Source organism: Mauremys mutica, chromosome 4 (genome assembly GCF_020497125.1).
Source record: "Mauremys mutica isolate MM-2020 ecotype Southern chromosome 4, ASM2049712v1, whole genome shotgun sequence".
In the NCBI taxonomy this organism is placed as follows: domain Eukaryota; kingdom Metazoa; phylum Chordata; order Testudines; family Geoemydidae; genus Mauremys; species Mauremys mutica.
Window position 1 is genome coordinate 17307118 of NC_059075.1, and position 22595 is coordinate 17329712.

A 22595-nucleotide genomic window follows, 5' to 3' on the forward strand; every position below is an offset into this window, starting at 1 on the left:
GAGTACATATTTCACAGTCATGTCAACAATTCATGGTGTAGCTTGTACAAACTGAAAACTAAGGCATACATTTACAGATGGGGAAACTGAATGGCTAAATGTCCTGTCCTGCAAGACATTCATACTAATGGGAGTTAAAGGAAGCTCAGTATCTCTTAGGACTGGGTATATCATAGAATCATAGAATATTAGGGTTGGAAGAGACCTCAGGAGGTCATCTAGTCCAACCCCCTGCTCAAAGCAGGACCTACGCCAACTAAATCATCCTTAAAAACTTCTAAGGAAGGAGATTCCACCACCTCCCTAGGTAACCCATTCCAGTGTTTCACCACCCTTCTACTGAAATAGTGTTTCCTAATATCCAACCTCGACCTCCCCCACTGCACCTTGAGACCATTGCCCCTTGTTCTGTCATCTGCCACCACTGAGAACAATCTAGATCCATCCTTTTTGGAACCCCCTTTCAGGTAGTTGAAGGCTGCTATCAAATCCCCCCTCGCTCTTCTCTTCTGCAGACTAAACAACCCCAGTTCCCTCAGCGTCTCCTTGTAAGTCATGTCCCTAAGCCCCCTGATCATTTTTGTTGCCCTCCGCTGGACAGTCTCCAATTTGTCCACATCCCTTCTGCAGTGGGGGGCCCAAAACTGGATGCAATACTCCAGATGTGGCCTCAACAGTGCCGAATAGAGGGGAATAATCACTTCCCTCGATCTGCTGGCAATGCTCCTACTAATGCAGCCCAATATGCCGTTAGCCTTCTTGGCAACAAGGGCACACTGCTGACTCATATCCAGCTTCTCGTCCACTGTAATCCCCAGGTCCTTTTCTGCAGAACTGCTGCTTAGCCAGTCAGTCCCCAGCCTGTAGTGGTGCATGGGATCCTTCCTTCCTAAGTGCAGGACTCTGCACTTGTCCTTCTTGAACCTCATGAGATTTCTTTTGGCCCAATTTGTCTAGGTCACTCTGGACCCTGTCCCTACCCTCCAGAGTATCTACCTCTCCCACAAGCTTAGTGTCATCCACGAACTTGCTGAGGGTGCAATCCATCCCATCATCCAGATCATTAATGAAGATGTTGAACAAAACCAGCCCCAGGATCGACCTCTGGGGCACTCTGCTTGATACCGGCTGCCAGCTAGACATCGAGCTGTTGATCACTACCCGTTGAGCCTGACAATCCAGCCAGGTTTCCATCCACCTTATAGTCCATTCATCCAATCCATACTTTTTTAACTTGCTGGCAAGAATACTGTGGGAGACCGTATCAAAAGCTTTGCTAAAGTCAAGATATATCACGTCCACTGCTTTCCCCATATCCACAGAACCAGTTATCTCATCATAGAAGGCAATCAGATTGGTCAGGCATGACTTGCCCTTGGTGAATCCATGTGAACTGTTCCTGATCACCTTCCTTTCTGCTAAGTGCTTCAAAATGATTTCCTTGAGGACCTGCTCCATGATTTTTCCATGGACTGAGGTGAGGCTGACCGGTCTGTAGTTCCCTGGGTTCTCCTTCTTCCCTTTTTTAAAGATGAGCACTATATTTGCCTTTTCCCAATTGTCCGGGACCTCCCCCGATCACCATGAGTTTTCAAAGATAATGGCCAATGGCTTTGCAATCACATCAGCCAATTCCCTCAGCACCCTCGGATGCATTAGATCTGGTCCCATGGACTTATGCATGTCCAGCTTTTCTAAATAGTCCTTAACCTGTTCTTTCACCACTGCGGGCTGCTCACCTCCTCCCCATACTGCCCATGTTGCCCAGGACAGCAGTGTGGGAGCTGATCTTGTCTGTGAAGACTGAGGCAAAAAAAGCATTGAGTACTTCAGTTTTTTCCACATCATCTGTCACTAGGTTGCCTCCCCCATTCAGTAAGGGTCCCACACTTTCCATGACCTTTTTCTTGTTGCTAACATACCCGTAGAAACCCTTCTTGTTACCCTTCATATCCCTTGCTAGCTGCAACTCCAGTTGTGTTTTGGCCTTCCTGATTACACCCCTGCATGCTTGAGCAATATTCTTATACTCCCTCCCTAGTCATCTGACCAAGTTCCCACTTCTTGTAAACTTCCTTTTTGTGTTTAAGCTCACCGAAGATTTCACTGGTAAGCCAAGCTGGTCGCCTGCCATATTTGCTATTCTTTCTGCACATCAGGATGATTTGTTCCTGAGCCCTCAATAAGGCTTCTTTAAAATACAGCCAGCTTTCCTGGACTCCTTTGCCCCTCATATTAGCCTCCCAGGGGATCCTGCCCATCAGTTCCCTAAGGAAGTCAAATGACTTGGTCAAGGCCACGGAAGAAGTTGGGATTAGAATTCAGGAGCTCAAATGCATATTCTACATAGACTAATATGCTACACCACTCTCAAAGTTTACTTGTGATTATTCTGCTGTGTTTAAATAAATGTTACTGACCACATGACAGAGGTGCTTGTGATGCTGAGCTCTTTGGAGAGTTACTGTATATATAGTAACTAAGGCACTCTGTTGAGGGCTAAAACTAGTAGTTATTCTAACCTAGGATCAATATGTCTGCTGTTGTATCGATGGCATTTTTGGGGTTCAGGTGCAAGTCCTTCAGGATCAATCAATTTTTTTCCCTTTATTCCTCCCAGGACTTGCATCTGAAAGGCCTTTTCTTCCAGCCAAGAGCTGGCTGAATGGATTCACTTCCCTACAAAGCCTTTCACCATTGGTCCAGAGCAGGCAAAGGGGTCTTGTAGTGGCTGGAAATGTCCACATCACTTACTCCTCCCCTCAGGCTGAATATGCCCACCTTAGAGATGGCGTTTTAAAACTGAAGAGGTACAGTAAAAGCTGTGTTATCTGGCACTTTATCAACCAGAAAGCTCTATTAACCTGCATTTCTGATATCTCCGAATACAAATCTTCACTCTAGTAACCGGGACTTGTATACTGCCCAGGAGGTTATGCAATTGCACATTCTGCACTCTACTTTGATATAAAAGAGGCAGAAGACAAGTAAGCAAGCTGATATCAGGGATTTATTCAAAAAAGCAGCTTCCAGGGTGTGCCATGGGGTCATTACAGATTCAGCCCAATCTCCTACACCTTCTACATCGACAATGATAATTGATGTTGATAATGATGATCCAGAGGCACTGCAAGATCCTGAAGTGCCCTCTGAATTATCAAACAAAGATTAAATTATGTTCAGTATAGTTTTAGTGTTAGTGTATTTTTAGTGATCTGGGTGTATGCCATGCGCTGCCTATAGTGATAACCTACTGTATAGAAAACTTTACCTATATACACCTAAGAGCTTCAAGAAACCAACCACTCTGCAGTGCAGTACTACTACTGGATTGGTGAGTACCTGTATACTATTTTATACATTATTTATTTTATTGTATTCTAATTCTCTGAAAATTGGTACATGTGTGTTTGCACAAGTTGGTCTATGAAGTATCATAGGTCATAAATACATATTTTAAAATTTAAAATTCCAAAAGCTTCCTGTACAGCACTGAGGATGGTATGAGCAATCCATTATACACAATGATATCTTTCTAAAACAAAACAAAACAAATGTAAAGTGGGATCAGAATGTTTATGTCGCAGTCATCTGATTTGCTGAACAGATTCAGATACTCTATACCTTTTAATATAAGTAAACAGTGTTACTGTAAACTTACTGCACATTTGAACTGTGTTTATATTCCAACTGGGCTTGAAAAACTGAAATAATTTTAAAATAAAAGTATTAGTTACAGTTCACTGGAGTTTTGAATGATCTGAAGATTATTTTGACCAAAGGGATACGTAGGGACAAATTCATGTCTGGTGTAATTCTGTCTATGCAAATGGAGTTATGACAGGGATTAATTTAGCCAAATCATATAATCCAAGAAAATCAACTAATAATATTCATTACAACATACATATTTTAAAATATAATACTATTCAGGCCCATAATATGAGTGACAAAATATTAAGATTTTATTAGAATTGATGGTAACTGCTCTGTAATATAAAAGGTAAATAATTTATCACTAAGTAAATTTTATGATAGCGAAGACTCCTATCATTTTAGTCATATTGGTAAGGTTCTTACTATTATATGAGATGGCAATAAACTTTGTAGATGATGTAACAAAAAGGTATTAGATTAGAAGGCAAAAATAAACAGATGGCTGGCATATCAGAATATTGTCCTAGTGCAATCAATATATTGACAAAATAGTTTGAGTTATGTGGTGATTGCCGAATAGTTGTGCACACAGACAGCTGCCTTAGGGTTGTATGGAAAGTGAACATAAATCACAGAGATAATAACTATGACAAATTGTGAGCTTCTGTTGTTCAAAATCCTAATGCTGTTAAATCAGTATTGGGAGTATCAAAAACATGAAAGAGATCCTAGCCTTCTGTTGTGTATTGATAGCCAAACTGCTGGTAAAACTAGTAGACCTTCAAATCTAATGATGATCTGTTTAAAAGAAAACATGAGAAGGATGATTAATAAGAATGTTTTTTGGTAGATGGGAATAGTGAAGTCAGACTAGATAATCACAATGGTCCCTTCTGACTTTGGAATCTATGAATCTAATAAAACTTCCGTTTATTCTTCTACTAGAGAAGATTCATGTTTATGTTACTTCCATTTCACATGCAGCAAATACTGCAACAACAAGGTATTTTATATTTAATAATAATGAAATTTTATTACCTTGCCTTTAACACTTCAGTGAATATGAAGATGTTTTAGTTTTTGCAATATTGTGACAGTTTTTTATTCCAAAACAGATTATTCAATGTTCACAAAAAAATATTTTTAATTAAATAGCTTCAAGCAAGTACAAATGCAATTATAATATTTTTGCTCATATTCCATTTAAAGAACCCTAACCACTTTATAAATATTAACACATTTAGCCTCACAACAGCCGTACACTGTAGGCAATGCTTATTATCTACATTTTATACATGAACAAACTGAGGCTGAGAGATATTTCACTGCATCATTGAAATCAATGGGAGTTTTGCCACTGATTCAATCAGAATAGAACTGGATCCTAAATTCTGTCCAAAATTTACACGGGGTGGGAGACCTTTAGTTGGTAAAATTGTCATAGTGCCATTGAGGTAAATGGTGCTATGACCATGTACATCAGCTCAGGAGCTGCCCCAAGACTGAGACAGAACTAGGAGTGTAAAAATCCAGCTCTCCTGACTCCTAGTCTTGTAAATGAACCACAAGCCCATAATTCCCAAAGCACCAGAAACCCATCTGTTGACCTCAAAGGCATTGTGTAAGGCCCTTTTCTTTTCTCAGGGCTTTGCCAACAGGTGTTGAATCTGAGGGTGGTATATAGTTTAGTGGGGACCAAGAGTCATCCAGTGTAAGCTATTTTTAAAAGTCACACAGGCTCCAGATAGTATGTTTATAAATATACTTATATAAATTAAAATAACATGAACTAGAGGTGATATTACTGAAATAGCTTACAAGTCCAATGCACAATAACAAAAATAGTGAGTAAATATGGGGCACTCTTATAAAGTATCTAGGCCATAAGATCGATGATATCTGCTTAGAATTAGAAAGAAAAAAATCAGACAAAATAGATATCAGTAAAGGAAAAAGATTTGTTTCTGTTTATAAAATACTTTGAAATAAAATAACTGTATAGTACACGTACCAAGTAGTATTATTTATAAAGTTTTGTCATTACTCCATAATCACCATCACAACATTGTAGCATATAAAAAGGCTGACAAATTGGAGATTAAGATTTGAATTTATTATTGGTTGATTGTATGTGTATATATTAACCATTGCATTGCAGTGAAGAATTTTAAGATATTTCTGCCTGTATTGTACTTGCAAACATATAATAAACGAGGTAGGTTATGTGGATTGTGACATTGAAGTAAACTAGCAAATTATACAGTTGACTTTAGGTCACTTGCATAATTCATTCTTACTGGCTAAAACATAACTTTTGGCTTTGGTGTTGGAAACATTTAAAGTAATTGTATTTCATGACAAAAGCAATAAACTCTGTTTAGGACACCTGTACCCCCCAAAAAATTAATTGCAGGCTCAAGCAAATATGTCAGAGACATGAAATGTACAGTTTACTTAGTTGTAAGATGCAGCTTTTTGGCTAATTGGCAATGGATTTTTTTGCACAATAAATCTTGTAATTAAAGTACAATAAATTTACTAGTAGTAGGCAGCAATTTTACCACAAGTCTTGCAATACGTGGAGTTTTTTCTTAAAGCTCCAGCTCCTGAAGTCATGTTATTTTGTGAGACTCTCAGCTTTCTTTTTCTTGGCCTCTGTGTGCAAAGTTAAACACAACACGTGTGCTAGTCTTTGCAAGACCAGGGCCTACAGTTTTATATAAAGGTGACAAAATGAAGCTGGTATACCAAAATACTAAGTTCTGAAATTTAACATCAGTTTTAAAAAATTACTTCACAAATAAGTATGACATTTTGTGAACCATAAGAGTATAAGACTGAACCCCCCCATGGTCTCTACTACATCCCTGTTTTGCATATAGGATGTGGATATTCAAAGTCTGTTCAGAGATTAAGGAAAGCAAGAGACAGAAGCAATTTTTAATAGATTCATTATCAAGATACATATCTATGTTAGAATGTCTATCTATGTTACATATCTATGCATAGCCTGGGACGTGGGGATTATATCCAAGAAAAATGTGAAGAGAAATATATCTTTGTTTTTTGTGACACATAATCAGTGGTGCATGGGAATGTGTGTGTTTTGAAGGGATGTTTGTGAGGTGACACGTTGTATCTTTGGATGGAGATGTATTTTTCAGAAGGCAACATGTAGTGTATGGGGCTACAGCTTTGTGGCTTGATCCCATTTTCCATAAATACTCACACATTTTATTTTAAGCAAATGAGGCCATTTCAGTGGGAGTACTCATGTGAGGACTTGTCTATAGTTAAAAATTAATTAGACCTAGCTGCATCACTCAAAGGTATGAAAAATTCACCCCTGCATGCTGGAGCTAAACTGACCTAACGAATCAGGGCGGTGGCTACTGCTGCTCAGGGAGGTGGATTGCCTATGTAGGTTTTACATCCATAGAACAACCCCTTCCAGCGACACAGGAAGTGCCTATACCAGTGGTTCTCAAACTGTGGTCCATAGATGACTAGTGGTCTGCAAGCTCCATTCAGGTGGTCCGTGGATAGTTCCCTCTAAGGTGCGCACCTGGGCAGCCACACAAGAGAGAAGAAAGGGCCACCCATCTAATTAGTGAAGCCATGCAGGTGTGGCTCCACTAATTAGGTGCCTGGACTCTGGAGAAGTTGGTGGTGGCCTTGGGGGGAATAGGGGGCAGTGGGGTGAGGAGAGGGGGTTGGGGGAATTTGGGATATGCAGTGCTGCGGAGGGAGAAACCCACCTTCAGCTCGTGGGCTGCTGCCGTGGCAGGGGAGAGAGGGTACGTCCATTGCATTAGAAAGGTGAAACTACTGGTATTAAAATGTGTGCTTTTATTTGTAGAACAAAAAAGTTTATTATTAGGTTTCTTTTTTTTTTAATATTGCGCTTCTATCCAAAGCGCTTTACAATAGCTAGCTAACGGTACAAACATTTGGAAAGCTCATTAAGTGATCCGCCGAGACCCTGAGCAATTTTCAAGTGGTCCATGGGAAAAAAAGTTTGAGACCCACTGGTCTACGCTGCAGCGGCTTATGTCCATAAGGTAGACATGCCCCTAGCCAGTGAAGGAAGGGGGCCTGGAAAACACAGCAGCGGCAATCCAGGCTCCCCCGAAGCGCTTGGGATTTCTGCCATTGACCTGACCCCACTGGGCCAAGGATTTCACCACCACATGTAGACGTGTGCTTGGGTGCCCGCGGGGGCGGGAGGGGGGTTTCGGTTCCTTCTGGCGGTGGGGAAATGTGAGAAAACTCCCCTTCCCGCTTAGCTGGACGCTTTTGTGGGGGCGGGGAGGGGTCCAGTTCCCGCTCAGTTGAGGACAGCTGGGGGGTGGGTGATGTCCCTCCTGTCCCCGCTGGCTGGACGGTTGGGGGGGGGGGGGGGCAAGTTCCTCTCTCCTCAGCCGAGGACGGTTGGCGCGCGGGCGGCGCGCGATGCCGCGCTGACTCCCTGCCTCTGGCGGAGGCTGCCGCGCTCCTCTGCTGGCCGGGGTGAGCACCCGGAGGCTGCCCGCGGTCACGCCCCGGTTCCCGCGGCGAGGCGAGGCGAGGCCGGGCCGCTCCTGCCGCAGATGGAGGCCATAGAGGAGCTGGCGCTGGCGCCCTGCGCCTCCTCCCAGTACCTGCGGCCCTACCGGCTCCGCTACCGGCAGGTGAGTCCCGGCTCCTGCGGCGCGGCGGGCCGGCGGCAGCGGTTGCGTGCGGGAGCCCTGGATACAGCTGGGCCTAGGAGCGCGCCGGAGCGCTGCCTTGCCAAGAAATGCGGCCTGGCCCCGCGGCGGAACGGTGCCCTCCCCGCTTGTCCTGCCAGCCCCTCCCAGCCCCCTGGCTCCTAGTCCTCACCGGCGCCCCGTTCGCACTAGGTCTCTCCCAAACCGTTCCCTGCCCCTAGGGTCCCACTCAGCTCAGGCTCCCTTGCGCGCGCCCCTGCCCCTCCTGCGGGCGCTGTCGCTGGGTTTTCGTTGTTCTCCCAGCTGTGCCCAGTCAGGAGGAGGTGGGGAAGGTTGGCAATGACTGACACCTGAATGACCTTGACAAAGCACCGGAAGAGGGGCCCCCCATTTAGGGGGGAGGGATAGCTCAGTGGTTTGAGCATTGGTCTGCTAAACCCAGGGTTGTGAGTTCAATCCTGGAGGGGGGTCATTTAGGGAACTGGGGTAAAATCTGTCTGGGGATTGGTCCTGCTTTGAGCAGGGGGTTGGACTAGGTGATCTCCTGAGGTCCCTTCCAACCTTGATATTCTATGATCACAATTTCTTCTCAGGCAGGATTGTGATGGCTTGTGGTATTTATGTGGCAGCAGTAATATTGTCCTGAAGAGTGCAGTAGTAGTCTTATAATGCATGTTAATTATGGTCTTTTATATGAATCTACTCTTATATACAGCATCTTTCATCCCCAAGCACTTTACATTTGCTGCGTAAACAGGTATCAGAGGGGTAGCCGTGTTAGTCTGGTTCTGTAAAAGCAGCAAAGAGTCCTGTGACACCTTATAAACTAACAGACGTATTGGAGCATGAGCTTTCGTGAGTGAATACCCACTTCGTCGGATGCAAGTGGTAAACAAGAACTACTTGATCCACCCGCCACTGAAATACAGTCACCTCTGGGGTATAATGCTGTGCGCTGTTAAACAACAGCTGCAACTTACATCATAGTTTAGGACTGGAAGTGAAGGCAGATACCATATCTGATTGAAATTGAAGTTGGTACTTTCATTGTAAACTGGAAATAGGCCAAAATAGACCTGCCCTTGCAAAAAGTATCATTGGGTTTTGTAAAGGACTGCAAGTGGTCATGTATGCAGTGGTCAGACTCAGAATCTTGGTTTTATTTCTCATCTGAAAGACTGAATTATAGTGCCCCCTATTGCCAGTGCTTGGGCATTGGGTTGATACTGATTAGGGCTGAAACACTGCTGTCTGCAGCAACTTGATTTTCTTTGCAGGTCTCACTAAATACTAATCAATTTGGACCTCACTTCTTGGGTAATATCATGTAAAAAAGTCATTTTGTTGCAGGAATTGGAGTAAAGTTGGATGATTGTCTAGATCATCAAAAGTTATGAAACTGCCATCTACGGCCAACTTTACAGCACCTGTATGTGGGAAGCAATGGAAGTGGTAATAGGAAATCCTTTTCCTTATCATGTCAATATAAACATGAACCACCTTTCAAATGATCCCTGAGAATTAGAGCCCTCAGTAATACAAAGAGTACATCTGATAAAATGAGATTAGTAGCTGCTACTGTAACATACATACTGTGTGTTTCCCTGCAGAATCTGTTCTGTAAATAGGCTTACAAAGAGCAGTTTTTTCTCTAATTAAATGTACTGTAGTGGTCACTCCAGTCTCAGTATTAACCTAGTGAGGTCCATTAGTTCATTGCAATTCCATGGCTGTAGCAAATACAGCAGAACTCAGTCCCTTCAGAAGTTAGCAATGCCAAGCTACTTCTCTTCATTCTACTTCACCCTTTTATCCTTTCTTTTGTTTCTTTTTAGGCCTGGCCTACACTACGGAGTTAACGTCAACTGTAAGGCAGCTTACGTTGGCATAACTCTGTAAGTGTCTATACTACTATGTTGTTTCCACTGATGTAAGTTGCCCACTACACTGACCTAATAACTCCACCTCTGTGAGAGGCATAGCATTTAGGTTGATATAGTTAGGGTGACACAGTGTCCGTGTGGGTCCCAGGGCAGGCAGAGCTCCAGCTGTCAGTGCCCCACACAATTAAGTCAGTGGAAGGGGCATATTGTGGTGGCTGTGCATTGACATAACTTAAGTCGACTTAATTTTGTAGTGAAGACTTGCTCTTAGGGCTAGTCTACACTTACCGCGCGGGTCGACGCGGTGAGTTCGATTTTCCGGAGTTCGAACTATCGCGTCTGATCTAGACGCGATAGTTCGAACTCCGGAAGCGCTAGTTCGAACTCCGGTACTCCACCTCGGCAGCTGGAGTTAGCAGAGTCGACCTTGGAGCCGCGGAGTTCGGGTCCGCGGCGTCTGGACGGGTACGTAGTTCGAACTAGGGTAGTTCGAATTCAGCTACGCTATTCACGTAGCTGAATTTGCGTACCCTAGTTCGACCCCCATTCTTAGTGTAGACCTGCCCTCAGAGACACTGGTTAAGGAATGAAGAAGAGGCATATGTGTGGAGGAGATATATTTAAGACTAGGAGTTGGAGTGTTGGAAAAGGAAAAGCAGGAGGTGATCAAATAGACAGGGACAGAGGAGGAGGGAACATTTTGAAGTTGGAAACTGCATATCACAAATAGTGTCTTTCTGTACAAATAGAAAATATAAAGAATTCTTGTAAATAACTAAAGTTTCTGATCACGGATTACCTTTAAATACTGATGAACTCTAGGTACCTCCAGAACATCACTAGTGATCTTTAATTGGTCCATCTAAAGATTACAGTATTTGGCTGGAGATTCAATTGTAAATTCCTGACTCTTTCTGGTCATATCTCCACAACTAAAACAATCAAGTCAGACAACAGTGGTTAAACTTAATTTGAGGTCTAGATGACTTAAATTACAATTTAGCCTGCAGGTATAGCCTTGTCCATGAAGGCTGGATCACATTTAGTTTTAAATCAGTAGGGCCACAGCCATGCTCAAAAGCCATTGTTGAACTTGCTTGTTTTCATAGTGTAACCAAGGCCAAAAATATCTGATGCAGAAAGTTGCCCTGATGTGTTTCAGAAATTGAGTTTCCCTTGGGGACTATATTCCCTTCAGTATAGTACATTTATTCAGTACATATTTCTTATCATTTGATTTCTTTGAAGAGAGAGATGTGGTCTAGTGTGCTAAGCAAATCACTGAGAGCCAGAATCTCTTGACTTCGAATCCTAGTTCATACACTAACTCCCTGACTCGGGCTTTGTTTTAGAAGCCTGTTTTGACAAGACAGCTGTCATCACTGCTTCCTACCATTTAATTTTTAGTATATGATCAGTCAAGGAACTTTTGGAAGTGCACAGGCTAGACTAATATAAACTGCAATTTTAAATTCTCTAGTATATATGGACAAGCCTGTGCTTGACATTCAAACTCATTGCCATGAGATGTTATGATGGCAAAGAGTATAACTGCGTTAAAAAAATAACTAGATAAGCTCAAAACTTCATGGAGGATAGGTCTATCAGTGGCTGTTAGCCAAGATGGTCTGGCACTAGGGTGACTAGATGTCCTGATTTTATAGGGACAGTCCTGATTTTTGGGTCTTTTTCTTATATAGGCTCCTATTACCCCCACCCCCCACCCCTTGTCCTGATTTTTCACATTTGCTGTCTGGTCACCCTATCTGGGATGTAACCCCATGCTCAGGGTGACCCTAAATCTCGTACTACCAGAAGTTGGGAATGGAAGACAGGTGAATCACTCCATAATTGCCCTGTTCTGTACGCTCCCCCTGAAGTTCTGGTGCGGGCCACTGTCCGCACTGTCCGAGACAGGATATTGGGAAAGATGGACTATGGTCTGACCCAGTATGGAAGCTCTTATGTTCCTATGACAAACCAGAAAAATTGTTATAAGTTGCCAGTTAGGATCTAGTGAAGTTTAATCAAATAAGGGGACCAATTGTAACAAGAAACTTTGTTTATTCTTATGTGAGCTTTACTCTATTTTCAGAGCTTCAGATGGTTTAGTGTTTGGCTTTGTCATTTGGTTCTATATTGATTAACTAATGTTTGCAGTTATTCACTCCTGAGTTAAACATATGATACATAAAAATGAAATGAAAGTGGGAAAAATCTTTTTAATGTGTGGCCTCTTCTTTTACTTTTAAGGGAATAAAAACATTTAAAGTTATTAAAATTCTATTTTTTAAGAGAATGTTGTGGATCTGAATCCATGGTGTATTGAGTAGTGAGCAGAAAATGCCCCATGTAATAAGGGAGTTGGGCGTAATTTAACAGTGGACTGCGAACGAGGATTCCTGATTTCGAAGAGATCTGACTCTGACTTCCTCTGTGGCCTTGAGCAAGCCCCCTAGTCTCTGTGTTTCCACACTTTAAAATGAGATTTAAGATTTACCTATCTCACTGGGACATGAGGATTAAGACTCAGTTCTGCAAGGAGCTCCATGCAGGGGAAGCAAGATTGGGGCCTCATTAATGGCCTGAGAACTTTGAAGATGAAAAGCACTAAGTAGATGTTGTTGTTATTATTATACTGTACCAACTAATTCCACATTTAGAAATAATTTTTATATAGTAGCACTGAGTGTTCCCAGCTGCTTAAAACGTTTTCTGAAGCTTCATTCTGCTTTTTGGTAAACATATAACATTCTTTTCAAGTTTGACACTTAAAATGTTGCTGTGAAAATAATAAACAGAATTTTAGGTAATCTGTTCAAACAAGTAACACTGGTCTGTTAAATCTTCCAAGACTCCACTATTAGGAAGTGTTCATTTGTCAAAGCGATCATGTTAAGGATGATGGTGTTATTTCTTTTGCAGAATTTTTCTGAATTCCTTCACCTTTTCTAGTACTCATGATAATATTATTACATGCAAAATAATAAGACAGCATAAACATAAGGACCTTGAAGTTATAGTTTTCACAGCAGCATGAGAATACACTGTATTTTAGGTGAATAGTGGTCTTTAAGTTAAGGCACAGGATTGGGACTAGAAGTGAGGGGACCTGGATCTATTCATGGCACTGCCACAGACTTCTGATGTAATGCTATTCAAATTTCAAAATAATTTTAGCATGGGATGTGGTTGGGAGTTGCTGAAGGGAAAATATGAAGAAAACTTGGAAAGTCAGAGAAGTAGTAAAAGGGAAACATCAAGGTATTTTTGTGTGTGCTGTAATGAAGGTTTATTTTCATTCAACACACTTTGGCCGCCAGCCTTGCACCTGTTCCTAGTGTGAAATAGCTTAGAGACAGTTAGAAGGTAATGGTTGTTAATGTGGAGATTGGTTAGCAGTGACAGAAATTTCCAGCTTTTTAGGTGAAGCATAGTCTTTATCTTAATTTTAACAAACTCTTAACAGTAAATATCATCTTAAATTGGGAATCTTGCTCCTAATAATTTCATGTATGCAACCGAATGAAACAAATTAACTGAACTCCATCTATTGTGTCTGTTTAGTTGTATAATCCCAAGAGAATGGTAGGCATTTTACAGAACAGTAAGAAGAGACAACCTGTACATGTAAGAGATTGCAATCTGCATACAGTGGAGTACAATCATTTTTCATGTTACTTAGCTACAAACAGGGAGCAGCAATCTCAAATTATAAAGATGATAAAAATATTAAAAATAAGTGTACTTGTACGAGTGTAGTGAGATAACTTAGGCTTCCTCAGGAACCAGGATCTTTAGGCGACATGAGAGTTGAGAGATTGTCGGGAATAATAGGCTGGGAAGGCAATGAGAAACTGAGGTAGAATTGTTTGTTGTGGACATATGGGTGTGGAGTTATGAGGGCAACAGCTGATCAGAGAGCAGGAATTCACTTTGCATTCACTGAAGCCAGTAGCAAAGGTGCCAGTAATTACAGTAATGCAGGTCCAAGCCTGCAATATACATTCTCTGTATATAATTTTTACAAGTATAATAAATTAATTAAGCAAACAATGGTGTTCTGATTTAATGTCCAAAGGCCATTAGTAGCCAGAGCACAGGAACTGGCATATTGGTTATTGAAAAACAGCCATGCACTTATGCAAATCAGACTCCAAAGTTAGCATAACTGTGAAATAACTGCACAGTTAAGTGCTAGTAAATGTATTTCACCTGTATGCTATGGTTAGGCTGGGGTTATTCCACTTCAGAATAATGATTGCTAAAGGCTTGTCTAAATGGGTACATGCAGAAACATTTATCCAAATTAACTAAAGGTGTGAATTCAAAATGGGTTTGTTAAACTGCATTAAACTCCTGTGTAACACTCTCATTCAAAATTAAAGTGGTGTTAATTGGGTTTGTCTTAATTCACTTCCAAATTAAGGCTGGGTCTATTCTTAAAAATTAGACTGACCTAGCTATGTTGCTCAGGGCTGTGAAAAATAATGTGTCCTTAGCACCATAGTTTGGTAGACCTAAGCCCTGGTGTAGGCACAGCTAAATCAACAGAATAAGTCTTTTGTCAACGTATCTATCACGTCTCAGAGAGGTGGACTGCCTACATAGAAAGGAAAAATTCCTTCTGTCAACATAGGAAGGGTCTACACTATGCTACACTACAGCATCTACACACATCTACACTATATCGGCACACCTGCAGCGCTGTAGCTGTTCTACTGTAGTGGCTGTACTGTAGACATACTGTAAATTAAACCAAATTAAGGCCACTTGAATGCTAAAAGAGAGTGCGCACAGGAGTTTAATGAAGTTTAACTAATCCACTTTACATTTACACCTTTAGTTAATTTGAATTAATTTTCCTGTGTGTCCCCATGTACACAGGCCCCAGGATGGAAATAATCAGGTCCAGAGAAAACGAGCCACTTTACAACATCTGATGTAGATTTTTATTACAATTGCTATGTAAAAAAAATGACTGGTGTTTTGTATACTCCTAGTAGTATTCTCATCTAATTTTTTTGTACAATCTCTTATTTGTTTTTTGTTTAAACTCATGATTTTTTTTTTAATATAAATTGAGCTAGCTCGGAGAAATGTACCCGTATATGTCTGTAATTTTTTAATTGAGATTAAAAATAAGTAAAAATGGCTACTTTTTTCCCAGTACAAAAAATTCTGTCATCTGAAGCAGTGTAGCATGTATTGGTATACATATGGTGTACGTTTTAATACAGATGATGAGCAGTAGTGTACAAACCTTTACAGTGGATTTGGATGTTCTGGAAGTTATAAAATCTTCTCTAAGTGGGAATATCTTGTAAAATATAAAGACAGAAAAACAGATTTTAATGCTTTATATTAGATGAGTATAGCACATTGTGATTATACCTTGAAAACAGTTCTAATGATACGAAATTACATGTAAATGGCTAGTTATATTGAATACACATTTTTTTACACTTTGCAGCCACAACTCGTATGTTTTTAAATTATTTGCTTTGAAAACATTATATAGAAAATGATGATTTAGCACAAACGGACATTATATTTTTTTATTCCACAGAATATGTAAAATAACTATCTGACTTAAATGTTTGTGTGAATTAATCTTTCTACATAATTTATAGCTAAATCAAGCAGCATTCCCTGATCTCCAAGAACTTAGCTTTCAACATGTTGTCCCTTAAACATAGACCAAGGTCTTGTTAATATAGTAATACTGAAGTTTAAACAAACTAAAGCTTACTTTTCATTAGTGGTCAACTAGTGTCACACGAAAGCCATGATCGCTGATCAAAACAACATTAATTATCTGTTTCACATTGTGCATGCTCTGTCAAAATCCTTCAAATGTTGCATATGAAGCTGAGAGGGAACCTTAAGGCCTGTGACAGAGCAGCTGGTCTGGACATGGGCTGATGCCCCAGTTGACAGGTTGTTGGATTAGAAAGAATATCAAAGGCAGTGAGTAAGATTAGGGATAAGTGAACATCTGACAGCAGTTTGCAGCAGGGGAGAACAGATGATAAACAATGGGAGCTGGGTACTTGGGGAGTGGAGGGGGGACTGAGAGGTGAGAAGGCCATGGGAAAAGTGTGGCAGCAATCATTAAAGCTCCAGGTTGCTGAGCCTCATGAATAGAACAGGAAATAGGATTTGCTAGGACAGATGTGCTGAGTGGTGATGAATACATTATAGGGAAATGAGGGCAAACTCCTAAAGGTGAGGGCTATTCTTTCTCTGAAAATGTTAAATATAAATGTGGGAAAGATTCACCCTTCCGTAAAAAACAAAACATTCCAGTTTGTTTGAAAAATAATGCAGAAAAGGAGGGAATACAGCTTTTGATTTTGACTTTATTAAGTGTTTATTCTTCAGTGATACTTTTAACAAACTACAGAACTCTTACTGCTAAACCAATAATAATATCACAGGTACTTATTTTGACAGCCTAAAATGATGAAGAGATGGAAGTCATGGTTATTTTAGATGGTGCTTTGATGCTTTTTAATTTGTTTGCAGTACATGGTATCTACATAACATAGATACCATGTACTACATGGTAGGGCATGTTGCAGATATCTACAGTTATTTCTCAGAATAACTGTGTGGCACTTCCTGGGCTTTTTGTGCCACAAAGCTATTATTTTTGTGGCTATTTCTTGCTGGATCCATTTCCTCTGTTCATGATATAGCCAGTTAGGCAAAGCCAATGGACTGGCAAATATGTTCTTTGTGTAGCTTCTAAGAAGCATGGATGCTGATTTGTGTACTTCTGCCACTTTCGTTTGAGGCCTGAAAAAGTTCTTGAAATTTGAAACTGAATATATTAGTTTATCAAGAAGAAATGTGTGAAATATATGCGAGCCTTTGGTACCCACAGAGGATATCAGTAAAGCTTGTTTCCAGACTTCTAGGCAGTTGTCCCACTAAATGAAATATTTCCCCAGATTGTAGAAGGCACTACAGGCTCATTAAGCCAGGGTAGAAACTGAGATGATGTGAGAGTATAGCTGCGAGCCAGCTCACCGACTGGGGAACAACTGTGCAATCCAGGACCCTTTCCTCAGGGATGGCTTTACTTTCAAACAAGTGTTCTGAAACAGATGCAAATAAACTTGAAATAGTGGGTACTAACCACCTCAGACTTTCAGCTTCTGCCAAGTTGGTGGAGGGAGAGGACACACACTTCACAATAGCAAGGGAGGGGTGACTAACAGGGGAGAAACCCTGACTGGACTTTCCTGACCTTGAGTCTCTCATGTCTGTGCCCCTGTCCTAGAGACAAGAAATCTTATATCTGGCATTCTATAGGCCATATGCTTGCTCCTAGTCATGTGTCCTGCAACTATAGCTCCCAGCTTTAAAGGACCCCAGGGCGGTAACAGGCACATTGGGATGCATGCATGTGCTCCAAGGTCCTGTTGCAGGGAGAGTTGCCAAAATGTTATATACTGTATCTTGAGTGGAGCAATAGCTTGAACAGTCTTTCTCTTCCAGGAAATTCTAAGAAGAATTGTACTCCAAACAGGTATATTAGAGTAGTAACATGAAAAAGGTGCTCAGATACAATGGTTGTACTGTGTTCATAACATACTTAGACAGATAAAGTATGCTTTAGTACTCTTTAGTTTCAGTGCCCAGCATAACTCTATCACTACATTTGGACCAAATCACAATCTGAAGAACTCCTAGTTTGCTTCAGGCTCAACATTTGTTTAGGCTACTTAGAGATCATTTGACAGTATTGCTTCTTTGGAATAAATCTATGTATTTAAAATATTATGTTGCATTTATAGGGAGCCTTTTGTCCTTTGTCCTTTTCCCAAAATACTTCAGTAACAACCAGAATATACATAAGCAGATCACTCAAGTTCAAGTCGTCATCTATATTTCTCTGTTAGGTAGCAGATGTGTTGCTTCATACTCATATCTTCAATATAGGTGGTAAGTTAGCAGAAGCTGCTGCTTGAAACTTTCTTCATTTTCAGCTTTCTCAGATGGGAAGATGAAGAGTTGGTCTGTGTTACGGAAAACAGATGAACTTTTTGCTTTTTTAAATTAGAAGGTAATAAGAAAATATGAAAACATGGAGCTAGTTGCATCTGTTAACTGTGTGCTGGTTTTGTTGATAGTGGGGGAGGGCAGGAGGATGAAAGGTCTTAAGGATCTTTGTGAGAAGTGCCTGTGAGAAAGTCTTAGGGGGAAATCTAAAGATTGTTACTAAGCCTTGGCTTCCATTAGCCCCCTGCTGCTGTTCTTCATCAAGTTATTTTAATGGCTTTCAAAGCAAGTGAGTGGAAAATGGTTTCTCTGGAACTTTAAGGAGACTGAACTGCAAACTGTCATTGCTTTACAAGTAAAACACATCAAAGATTGATGGAAGAATTGCTTGTTAAACACATTAAAGATTCTAATTAAAAAATGGAGATACAAAAGAGACATCACAGTCATCATAATTACTCAAAGGTGAAAGCTTAATGGCTTGTCATCTGCTGAGGATCCTGTATTAAAAGTACCTCTTTCATATTTTTTGTATTCCTTTATATATTTTAGAGTTTTTTACATTTGCATGAATGAAGGACATGTATTAAAAAGAAAACAACCTTAAAATGCAAAATAAAATCTCAAATTAATATGCTTTTCAAAAATCCCTTTGCATATATTCAAGGATGCCTTTGAAGATATCTGAACCTTCAAATTCTTACATCTATGTATCTTTTAAATATCTAACTGTTTCTCTGACTCTGTATAATACAGTATATAAAAATATTTTTTATGTGTGTACTCTGTGAGAGACCCATATGGATATTTTATATGTCACACACAGTAAATAACCTTGTAAGTATTTTCTGTAGAACCTGCTTCTCTCCATTTTCAACCCTCACCCCCACATTAAAAAAATATTGTACTCTGGATATCAATGTGTTTTAGGGCTCTACAGTTGATATCTTCTGAATAGGAAAAAAAGGGTTCAGTGCATATAGAAAATAACACTTCTACTGAGAGTTTAAAAGTCTGAGCTTTCTACTTCAAAGCAAAATGCATACTGTAGTATGTAAGGCTGGTCAAGATCAATGTATATATTTAATAAACAAACATAATTTAATACAGAAGCACCTTTCTACAATATGAAAACAGTGATTTGTTAAATACTTTATTAGTAAGCACAAAAAGCACCTATTCCATTATGCTATTCACTAGTCCTTCTCCATACTGCAATTGCAAAAGTCTCGTGTAAAGTTTCAGTCTAAATTCACAGTTTTTTGTAGTTTCAGCAAGTGAAGTGATTTATTTCATTTATTCACATATTCTTAATTAAGAAAACAATTCTTGTCAGTAACCATAGCAGTGAGTGGATTTTTGCACATGCTGTGGTTAAAGAAAAATAGAAATAGTATAGAAAGTCCTAATATGTTGTAATAGTAAAAAGTCTCTAAGGACTTCAGTGTCACAGTCTCATATTTAGAGGAGGAAATAGGATGGTAGCTTGTTCAAAATTAGATTATTGAGAGTTTGGTAACATTTAGCTTAAGTATCTTAATAATTATCTACATTACAAATTATATCACTTTATGCTCAATTCTAATACTGGATAATCATTAAGCATCACTTCTCTCCACCCTTCCCCACTAAAGATGTGTAAATGTATTCTGAAAATCTATGTGAAATTAATTATTGAATTCACAAATCTTCTCCAGTTGTAACTCGAACCTTTAAAACTTACTTATCCCTGGTAGGTATTTTATCATTAGGTAATAAGTACAATTAACTTGAAAAGTAGTAAATAAGATGTTTTACTGAGCTTCATATTGTTTAAAAACACTACATAGTATAACAGATGTAATATACTAAAGTCCAAAACCTGAGGTTCTACTGTATATATATATATATATTTTTTATATCTTAACCTCATTAAAGTCAATGGGATTTTTGCCATTGACTTCAATAGGACCCTGATTTTACTTAATCCTTTCTGAGGCAAACTCCAAAACAGTTAAGCTAATGGATTACTTTTTCAGAAAGCAAACAGAATTATTGCCATTGGGATCATCAGTGTCCTTAGGAGGTGACCAGAAACTACGCTTAGGAACAAAGTAAGCTTTAATTCAACACTTGGAGTAAATAAAATAAATAGTATAACTTCTTAAATGGTGTTGCTAACAATAATTATTTTATTAAAAGTTTATAAGATATACAGATGCTTCTGCTATTAAAGCTACTTTTAGCTGATTGCAAACAAATTGAAAAAAACTGACTATAGTTCAATTTTCTTTTGATTTTAGTATAGATCTCTGTGATTGTTTGCTTAAAAACATATTGAGTTTGAATCAGCGACATAGAGCAGCAGTGTGTGTAGAAGTCTTGTTTTCTGGTGGGTCTGTCATAGTTGTTTTTTATGTATGTAGCTGCACTTAGGACTCTTTGCTTTTGACATTATAACAATCATGGTATTCATAAAATATTGCGATTAATTTAATAAGTGGACTATTGTGGACAGCTTTCAATGAAAAGAGCCTTTCAGCACTACTTTAGGAAACTCTTGATGATTCCACCAATCAAAGTTTTTCAGTTCTTCGCATGTGTGATTTTTTTTTTTTAAATGGAGCATCTGCTAGTGTGTTTTGTCTGCAAGGCATATGTTTGTTTTTAAAAAGACTTAATACACCTTGAAGCTTGATCAATAACTTGTCTGAGTTGGAGTGCTTAGATGAATCAATGGCAGGTCCATGAGAATCTTGACATTCTCTCAAGTTGGAGCAGCAGAAAACCTATCATCATAGTCCAAAAGAATGATCAGAATAACTGCTTACTGGATATTTATCACTGATCTTACTTACTGTTTAAAGAGTTTTTAATGTACCAGTATGCACAGCATTAATATTATAAAAGAGCTATTAATGGTTCAATGTAAACATTGTTAAATGAGAGAAAATTTAAAGATCATCTTATCAGACCCAGCAGTTTAGGACTGGCAACAGCCTAATCAGGGAAAACGTTTCGTCAGAAGAAAGAAAAACTAGAACATTTTTGTTTTTATTAAACGATGATAAAGTGAAAAAGAGGGAAGTTAAAAACTAGTGACCATTTTGCCAATATGATATCTTCCCCTCTATTCTATATAGGTTCTTGTACAGCCCAGATCTCTACACTAGATGAGTGTCTTCCAGTACTGCATTGAGGGATGTGACGAATATCTGTCTGGTGTGGTTTGTTTGTTTCTCATCTCCCAGGGGAGAACTGTGTATGCAGTGTGGATTTTGTTTTTAATTTTTTCAAATGTACGTGGTGCTATGTGTATGTTAGAGTAGGCAGGTCAAAGAAGTATGCCTTGCAGGAAGAGCTAAAGGTTAGTGATGGTCCTTAGTTCCTGGGTGAGTTTGTCCCTGTTGATCTTCAGAGAAATCTCTTCTCTCCTTCATGGGTGAGCTTTACCCTTACAGTAAAAATGTCCATTGTGCCTGAGAACAGAGTTGTTGACCAAGCTCTTCATTGTGGAGCTGTAGGCTCTTTTGTTATGCTGGGTTTAGGTTATTGAATGCCTGGAAGATAAGGACCGAGACCTTGACTTTCTAGTCCCTTGGAAGCAAGTGGAGAGAGCAACGGACAGGTTTGATGTGTGTGCAGGAGCCTGTGTTGTTGAGGAGATGTACAGAATGCTGCAGTGTTAGCTGGAGGTTCCTAGGCCTTCACTATAAAAAGACATGGGGTAGAATTGATTGGCTGGACTTCCCTTGAGATTCTAAAGCAGAGTAGGGCTTCTTCTCTACCTTCCTTGCACCATGGAGACACCTAGGTGCAGCAACTGGCTTTGTTCCCAACTTCACTGGAACTCACTAAGGGCCTACAGGAGTTTGTATATTGCTTGATAACCTTTTCTAATCTTGTTAATACTTGTTCTTTGTTGACCTAATCCAGATCTGTATTTGATGCTAGGCATATTTCATTGAGCTGCATTCCTGAATTGACTTGATTTGTGCATCCAAAAACATTTTGTCTCTTAGAGGTCTTAAATAATAATTAGCAAACAGTCACTTTATTAAATTTACATATCACATGCTGACTGTTTTACAAGTGGATTTACAAAACTGTGTGGCCTAAATGAAATCCAGACATCACAGATACTGCTTCCTAATCCTGTTTTTAATAATCCATGACTAAACAGACAGGCACCATGCTTTTCCCAATCGAACATTCTGCTGCAGGTAATTTAGTGAAGTGATAAAATCAAGACAGAGCTTATTGGCTGCAATGAAAATGTAATATTGCTGTTGAAACTAGTATCCTCGCTCACCTGTCTCATGACTCCTGAATGCAGCTCTATCATATTTTCAATAGATTACAGAACAGGGTATGGAAG

At 39.7% G+C, this 22595-nt stretch overlaps 1 protein-coding gene across 3 annotated transcripts in view; it reads left to right on the plus strand.

Moving 5' to 3' along the window:
• Positions 1-7993: 7993 nt before the first annotated feature.
• NUDT14 (nudix hydrolase 14) overlaps positions 7994-22595 on the plus strand; it is an 81511-nt gene continuing 66909 nt past the window's right edge. The window contains exon 1 of one of the 3 annotated variants that reach the window (XM_045015320.1): positions 7994-8327. Coding sequence is in view for 1 of the 3 variants with exons in the window: in XM_045015318.1 (XP_044871253.1) it covers positions 8013-8327 (315 nt within the window). In the remaining 2 variants the exon portion in view is untranslated. Of the gene's footprint in view, positions 8328-16542; positions 16669-22595 lie in introns of those variants that run through there. The other 2 variants (XM_045015318.1, XM_045015321.1) reach the window with 2 other exon arrangements.